Below are 8,861 nucleotides of genomic sequence, written 5' to 3'. Positions count from 1 at the left end.
TAGCTATTTTTTAAAGGATTTAATTAACAGTATCAAGCCTACAAATATTTCCAATAAATTGAAATAGTTAGGTTACCTCTTCGGAGACACGAGAATGTTTCGAGGACATTGGGTACATTTGAATACTGTTCTAATGCGCTCAACCTCGTGGAGACATTTGTTACATCTATAAAACCACCTATTTGTTTCCTCATCGACCATAATGATCTTAAAGGTGCAACAAATTCTTTTCTGGGGTACGATGAAAATATAATACTTAACAACAAAAGCAACCATATAAAAAATACCATTTCTGAATATTATATAAATGCAATACCTTGAGGTGATCGTATGTCAGATTCTCATTAAGGTCTTTGAGTGACAATTTTTCAAATAATGTGGGAACAAGTTCAATTTGTTTAGCTGGGAACAATTTGTCTCTTTTCATTATATATCCTTCCTCAAGCAACCTAAACATATTGAAGAAATTAATAAATAGAGCAAAACGTCGATAAGTTAATTTTAACTCTATATTTACTTGTTACCTCTGCCTCATATCATTCACAGATTCATCATCTAGATTTATATATAGATGAGTAGAAGGTAATGTACCAATCTGAACAGAACCTGTATATGGGAATAAAGTTAATTGTTTAATCAGCAAGAATATAACCGTGTAATAGATTTGATTGCATAAGTACTTACTCATAAATGTAGTCACTTTTGTACTTGTTATAATAGCAATGATCGGTTTTTTTGGATTTCCAGCCATCTCGTTGTTGAAAGACACAGCAAGATCACCCCAAACAGTAATTTTGTGGGCATTACTAGAAAATAGGTTTAGATATCATATATGTTAATAATCTATTAGCAATATGCGGTGTATATGTGTAATTACACTACTGATCAAATATACATATGCACATTACTTCGAATCGCATATTCTAAACTTCACAATGTCCCTATCTCCGTATCGAGTATGGAGCTTGTTTAAACCTTCATACTCCTCCACAACTCCAATAATATCTGTTTAACACAAAATTTATTTACACAATATTAAAGTAGGCTGTCTTATATTTGTAGGAGAATTGTTCCATATGAGTTAATTACGATAATATCGAGTTAAAAGAGTGCGTTACTAGACCTATTACAAATTCAGGTTGCTGTTGAGGAAGACATTTATTTGCTTCTGCAAACAAATCTCCCAGGTCTAAAAACTCAAACTTTTGCGAAGGGATCATGCCATCATCATCAACAGTCCTCACAGTAGTGGAGCCTGTAACTGTAGATCTAATGCAGAGGGTTGACTGCACAGGCTTCAAGTTTCTAACAGGATCTTTAACTGCAAACTGGTCAAAAACATAGACACCGCCTTCCACAATTTTTGTGCTGAATCCATTCCAAATGTTATGATAGGCAAAGGCATGAATATGGTTATCCTATATTTAGATAATTTAAATGACATAAATATATAATACTGGAAAAAAGGATTGACAGCAAATAATGAAAAGATGAATAAATTTAAAGCATACATCATCGTCAAGGAGAATAAGATTGTAGCCTTTCAATGAGTTCGTCTCTAAAGTCATGTTAGCCCACATCCTGGTAACCCTGACCTTAATTTTCCAGTTAGTGACTACCTTGTCGAGATTGGATATACGATCAAATGATTCCATTGAAAAAGATCACTATAAGAAGAGCAAGAAAAAAGTTCATTCAAAAATTTAATAACAACTCAGCAGGTAAGATATTTATACATTCAATATTTTAAGAACTGTAAAAATCACTTAAAGAATTGAAGATCTTACAAAATGGTTGAACTCATGAGAGAAAAAAAGGATGATGCTTAGCAAATGACAAAACTCCTATAAAAATGTTGAAAATATATTTAACCAGCAAGGCATTAGGGAGATGCCAACAATTTGGTTCGAAATTGATAGTGCAAATCTATTCCTTTAATTGAGAATTAGAGTAATATCCCGATTTAATTTGCTGATAATTCTTAAGGTAAGTGTTTGATGTGATTATGACAACTAACCAACCTAATCATTTGGGTTTTTGCCAACAGAAAAAGGGAAAACTGAAATCCAATTCCTAATAAAATATGTACAGTATATAAACAATTAAGAAAATCTTCCTAATCAAACAGATTATACATATTTTTAATAGACAAAATAATTGGAGATTTATTGTTTATATTATGTTCATAGACGGATGCAGTAAAAAAAAGTGTAACATTTTGGATGTTGAACTCACACCATTGATATTTCAAACACAATAAATCCAGAGTTAAGAAGGAAATATAGAAAAATATTATAGAAAGTTCTTAATATGACATGTCAATTGTCTACACTTGGAAGATTGTAAAACACTTCCTCAAAAACTACATTATTTGTGATATATTTGCTAATACCATCACAACTATCTATGAGAATATGGAGGCCTTCAGGTCGTGTCACTCTGGATATAGCAACATAAATGTGTCCGTGCAAGAAAGCTGCTTTAGGAAGGTAAAGCCCAACCGTATCAAGTGATTGTCCCTGACTTTTGTTAATCATCATGGAATAACATATTTGAATCGGAAACTGAACGCATTTAAATTCAAACGGTCAGTTCGTGTCACTTGGAATCATCTCATTTCTAGGTATTAGATGTTTCGTTCCAACATGAGAGCCACACAAAATCTCACATTCAATACTGTTCTTCCTATAGGATTTCACAATCATTCTTGTACCATTGCATAATCCCATGATCTGGTTTAAGTTTCTCATAAGCATGACGACAACTCCTACCTTCAATTTTAACTCATGCTTAGGAATGTAAGGCATATTGATAGAGTTTAGATACTCAACTGGAAAAGCAGATCTGAAATCATTATCATCATCACCTGCATCATCAATTGAATCCTGACTCAGATAAGTGTAAACCATGCCAGGAATTTTTTCAAGTATCGTTGTATTAATCTCATCCACCACGATATTGGTAGGTGTGAGTATGGCCCTTGATCTGAGGTATTCATGTGAAGAGATATTTTGTATAAAATCTGGGTACGTCACTTCAAAAAGCTTCTGGATTGGATCTCTGGACGTATGAACGATATATTGATCAGGAATCTTTATTAACATTTCACCAGTGTCTGGACTTGGAGAAATATTGGTTTCTTTGCCATCACCGACAACAAGCTGCCACGTGCTAAAGTCAGCAATGGTTTTGTTCTCCAAATCACTATTTCCTGCATTAAGCTGCATGTTTTGCTTCAATAAAAATACTTCACAGGATTCCCAAAGCTTGGATTTATTGAGGGTAGAGCAGACAACTTCAACCCTTGACGCTTTTGGAATGACAAGAAGTATCTGCCTAAAATCTCTACCAAAAACAATGGTTAAACCACCAAATGGCTTTTTAGCTCTGCTTTTATCAATAGCAGACATAATATCTCTCAAGGATCGATCAACACATTCAAAAGCATGACGATGTTGCATAGAAGCCTCATCCCAAATTATTAAATCAGTTCGCTGAAGTAGCTCAGAAATATCAGTCCCGTGTCTTAAACCGGCAGAACAATTTTCATCAAGCTTGAGTGGAATGTGAAATCGGGAGTGTGCGGTTCTTCCACCATGAAGCAACACAGCAGCTATACAACATGAGGCAACAGGAAGCACAATCTTATGCTCTGATCGTAATCGACAACACAGTGTCTGCCACAAGAAAGTCTTTCCACATCCTCCACTTCCGTAAACAAAGAAAACACCACCTTTTTTCTGGTTGATATTGTCAAGAATGGAATCATAGACTATCTTCTGTTCATCATTGAGAAGACTATGATTTTTTGTGTGGATTCTCTTCATTTCTTCTATATCATAGGATGTTTCCTCAAGAATTAGTCTATTCTCAGAGTTGAAAAAAAAAGCATCTCCGGGATATGGCATATCTGGGAAGTTTCTAAGCTTTTACCAATATCATTCAACAATTTCTCTATCTCTGCAATAAAATTAATAAAACTTGATAACATTAATCCAAACATGGAACATGTAATATGTACAAAGCATTATTAACAGCTCATACCTGCAAGAGCGTAATTCTGGATCTCAATATCTGATAGACAAAGGTTTGGATTCCCAGTGAGATGTCGCCTCACAAGAAGAATATCATCTGACATGCATCCCCAATGAGCTTCCCAAAGGCTACGCGGATGAGAGACTGGACTGTATATTAAAATGTTGACAAACATGGCACGTAATTGTGGAGGCATGGATGTATGCGCATTTTCACCTATAGCTTCGTGCCATTGCTGGTCATTCTGGAGGATACCTAGCGCGGCACAGGCTTCGTGAAAGGAGTTATAAATATGGCCGTTGACTGTCTTCAAATCATCAAAACATACATCACCTTTAATCCTGAGCAAGAGCATGCGGAGATATAATAGTTCACCGCTAGATGAATGTACTTCAGCAAGCCTACCGATGATATCACCTCTTTTCCTCTGTTTCCAGATACCAGGTTGTGGATGCCATGTAAACTTGCTTGGAAATTCTGAATAGGTTAAATTTGGGGCCTCTGCATATGTTTTATTTGCATCAAACCATGCTTCTAATTCGCTTTTCTTTATTCCAGCATTGTCAAAAACTTCCTGTAGATTTTGTGAGCCTTTAAACGACACATGCTTGTCATTCGGTAGATGTACTGGCAATCGTTCAACGGAAGGCCACCGGGAATGGATGTCAAAACCAAATATCCTCCATGATGCTTCAGATGCACAAACATATCTTCCATCCAAGTATTGCTTGACTTCATCAAGCGGCCGTTTCTCAGGAGTGATTGTGGTTGTGCACCCTTTTTTGTTATTTATTTTTTTCCTCAGACACATGGTGGTGGTATCATGTCCTTTTAAACAATATTTAAACAGATATTTCAATGATCTGGAGCTGTTACAAATCTCCAAATTTGTGTGACATTGAAATCTTATTAGAAGATCTCGATTGTAGGGGACAATATAATGATTATCCAGGTCAATTCCCTTTTTCTTTACGGTAATTCCAGTTTTCCTCCTCTTATAGATGGGAAAGCCACAGTCATCAAAGTATGTGTGAGAATTATACCTGTTAAAAAGGAAAGAACGATGTTTCAATTTAATTAAAATAAATCTAAAAGGAATGTTTTACTAAAAGGTGAAAAATTAAATGTTGTATTCTTCCAGCAGTTTTTGGAAAATTAATTTAATGTAAAAGATCTCAGAATTACCTTTTAGGAAAATGTTTAATACAATGGCCTTTAACCATACACGGAGAATTGACACAGTCAGTGCCACATGGTCCGTGGATCATGTAATTCTTGACAGCTTCGTAACCAACTGGATCAATACTTGGATCAGGAATTTCTGCAGAAACCATTTTATCTATTTGTTCAATTGTTTTGGGACGATCGTTTGGATGCAACCATATTAGCATGTGAGCATGTGGCAATCCACGCTTTTGAAACTCTATGACGTGCATTACTGTAATATGAAATTGATGAAAATAATTAAATAAAGCCTTACATACATGTCATATTAAATTTAAATCATAAGCAATTTGTTAGAGAAAGAAATCCTGAAAATAGCATACCTCCAATACAACGTCCAAAGCAGTTCTTATTTTTTATTTGATCAAGAAGTTGGTCAACTTTTATTTTAAATACCCCTGCAACGACGTCGGGTGCGTCAACAACATCAACACCAGGTAGAAATTTTAACATCCTCTGAATTTCAGGCCATTTTCTGTTAGTGGTCATCGTAAGGAACAATGATGGGTGTCCAAGTGTCTGACAAATTGCCATTGCATCCTTGAAATACTGGTTCATGTATCTTTTACTGCCAGTGAAGGAGGCTGGTAAAATTGTTGCCTTGCCGACATTTTCAGGATTGCTGTCACCCTTGTTTAGTGCATCTCGTATGTTGTGGTACATATCAGAACAAATTGTAGTTTGGTGACCTCTGACCCAGTCAAGTCTGTATTGCTCAATCGTAGTAAATGCGTCAACAACATATTGCTGCCATAAACGACCTCCCAGATGTGGAGTCAAACCTGAATATACATGAGACAATTTCGGGAGAAAATTAGAATGGTAGAATTAATTCATATATAAGTGTTCAAATTTAGGTCATGATTTTGAACATACCTTCTGAAGGCCGTATCATGAGTTTATAATTATAATATTCTTTCATCGTGATGAACTCTCTCTCCCCCTTTTCATCCGGATCTCCATCTTCGGTATTCTGACGTTGTTTCTGATTTTTTTGATTTGGTCTGTTTAAAGAGATTTGACGGTAATATCCGATGTCTCCATGAGGAAAAAGAATAGGATACTGAAGCTGCATAAACCATGGATCTATTTCAAAAATTCTCTCCAATCCATTGGTTCTCGAATGGATTATTGTATCCCTGCATCCTTTAGCATACTCGTCAGTGACAATCAACCCGACAACTTCATTCGATGGACCAATATGGTTAGGTCGACCAGATGCGGAAGACGAAGATATTAGAACCAATCTAAATTCATCAACTGGATTCTGACTAATTCTTTCACGTGCCATACGAAAACCTTTGACCAAACGATTATGTTTATCCAACATAACATTGACTCAACGATTTCTTCATCCACGGCATCGCGTCCTCCCTTAACGGAATTTATTATGTTATGTACTTCATCTTCAGTGTCATATATGTAGAGTTGACAGAATTTGGGGTTCTCACCATCAAGTGGTACAAAGCTTCCCATACTGTGGTAATTTACACCTTTTACCTTGAAACTGTAAGGAGCACCGCCACGATTGATACTACAATCAATTTGACCTCCGGTGGAAGACATGGCAAACATACAGTTGTACATTCTAATATTTTCCTTGAAATGCCTAAAACGGGATCCACCAGTAAGGAGTGAAGCGAGAGGCTCGGGAGGTTGCTTTTCTTTCTCAAGAATTATCTGACAATTTTTACAACAAAGAGAGAAAGTTAGAGGCTTTTTGGTCACTTTTTTATTGTTTCTTTCATGATTCCACATGATGGCCTGACACTTTGAACAAATTCTATCAGGATCACCGACATATAGGTACTCACTCCACTTAGTAACAGTATTGTCAAAATCATGTACATCAACATGGTCACAATCACCTACAAATTTTGAAATTATTATGACTGTGGAACATCAGAGTAATTAAGAATGAAACTGAATTTAAGTTCATACCGGTAGATATACAATCACTATCGCTGCTGTCACAATTTTCAACATTGTTAAATTCTCCTAATAAGTTCTTAGAACTTGAACTTTCTCCTTGCTCATAATAACTTTTTACGGAAGATGTATCATATGTTGAAGAACCTGGACTAATTTTACCACAGGTTTTTTTGGATTGTTGTTTTACAATGATATCACTGCTGGAACCTAAAGTTACTTGTGGTCGTTTAAATATAGTGGATGCGGGAATTGCAAAAGTGACAGTACTCTTGGCACTTTGAGTATTTTTTGGAGCTGCAATATTTCGTTGTTCTCCTGCTACAACAACATTGTTAATAAGATCAACTACTACTATCTTTATTTGCATAAATAGTAAGCATTACTAATATACAATTTTAATTTTGAAACGCACCTTCAAATCCCATGGGTCGTAATTTATGAACGCATGGAGTATCAGGAGTTGCGAATGTTTCTCCATTTATCTGTACACCTACATGGTTGACCCAAATTTATCAAATTGTGTGATAAATTTAACAATTTGAAAATTGTATTTTGTCAATATAGCAATAAGAAAACCATGGACAACTGTAATAAAAAATAACGTTGGTTATGTTTTGACCTGATATTTGAGAACAGTATGAACGTGAAGTGTTTCCAGGTTGGTTGTTTGGAGAATTATCGAGTAATTCTTTATCACGCGGACTCTTTCCGCACAGCCTATTTTTTCGTTTACCTGGAGAAAAACATAACCAATTCAGCCAATATCATATAAAATTAAACACAAATTTTTCCAACTATGAGTGAAGTAAAATGTGCCTGATGTTTGAGAAGCATGTGAAGGTGACGCAGTTCCCACAGGCTTGTGCACAATGCTTTCACTAACAGTTGGATCATCTGTCAGTGTATTCAGGAATATTTTGTGTTCCTTAAAATTGCAGTTCTTTCGACGCACCCTCATTTAGTTTTTTTTCCTGCAATTTCCAGTAAAGACATTTATATTATCAAACAGGATTCTTTAGTAAAAAAAATAAATAACTGACCACACTTATTATTGTTTACCAGGTTGTTTCAGGTTTGGTTTTGCATTTGGTTTAGTATTGAGGCAATATCGGTCAGTACCTAGTTTCTCAAAACTGGGTTGGAAATTAATGTCAACCTGAACTTCATGGAGAGTTGACATTAACATCTGTCCGGTGGCTAATCTATCCTTATCACTGGATTGGTAATTACCGACAACTGAAACTTCATAATCAAAAGGTATATTAAAATTAAGAATATTGTAGCTATAAATGTAAACTTGGGAATTTACCAGCCTTTGTCGTGTCAAGAGTGCGCAGAGACTGTTTGCCTAAATCTTCCAAACACAATGGAAAATCTCCGGAGATTTGTTGCTTACATAGTTCTACGTTAATATCTTGCAGCTCTGTGTGTTTAAGATACCTATTTTCAATTCCACTGAATGCTGAACATGGTATTGTATAAACACAACATTAGTATTACATTAAGAAGCAAACAAAAACATGTCAAAGTGGACCGCAGTATACGACACACCTTGACTATGTTCAATACTTGATCGGCTGAGTGATGATATACTTGACGGAATTATTGGACTCTGATTATCCTTGCGACTATCTGACAATGCATGTCCAATCAAAATTATTGGATAAGAT

At 35.5% G+C, this 8,861-nt stretch overlaps 2 protein-coding genes across 2 annotated transcripts; both read right to left on the bottom strand.

Moving 5' to 3' along the window:
- Positions 1-2,588: 2,588 nt before the first annotated feature.
- LOC141691008 (uncharacterized) lies at positions 2,589-3,827 on the bottom strand. The gene has a single exon (XM_074495758.1). It carries the CDS (start codon positions 3,825-3,827, stop codon positions 2,589-2,591), a length of 1,239 nt encoding a protein of 412 aa, XP_074351859.1.
- Positions 3,828-3,859: 32 nt separating this feature from the next.
- Positions 3,860-8,149, bottom strand: LOC141691007 (uncharacterized). The gene is made up of 10 exons (XM_074495757.1): positions 8,008-8,149; positions 7,811-7,924; positions 7,604-7,681; positions 7,213-7,506; positions 6,711-7,127; positions 6,136-6,558; positions 5,583-6,041; positions 5,221-5,473; positions 4,045-5,078; positions 3,860-3,960 (listed from the first exon to the last, which is right to left on the bottom strand). The coding sequence occupies exons 1-10, from the start codon at positions 8,147-8,149 to the stop codon at positions 3,860-3,862; spliced, it is 3,315 nt and encodes a 1,104-aa protein (XP_074351858.1).
- Positions 8,150-8,861: the final 712 nt, after the last annotated feature.

The sequence above is a fragment of the Apium graveolens genome, chromosome 10 (assembly GCF_009905375.1).
Source record: "Apium graveolens cultivar Ventura chromosome 10, ASM990537v1, whole genome shotgun sequence".
In the NCBI taxonomy this organism is placed as follows: Eukaryota; Viridiplantae; Streptophyta; class Magnoliopsida; order Apiales; family Apiaceae; genus Apium; species Apium graveolens.
The sequence above is the reverse complement of the archived record's forward strand: the minus strand, read 5'-3'. Positions and strand labels throughout refer to the sequence as shown.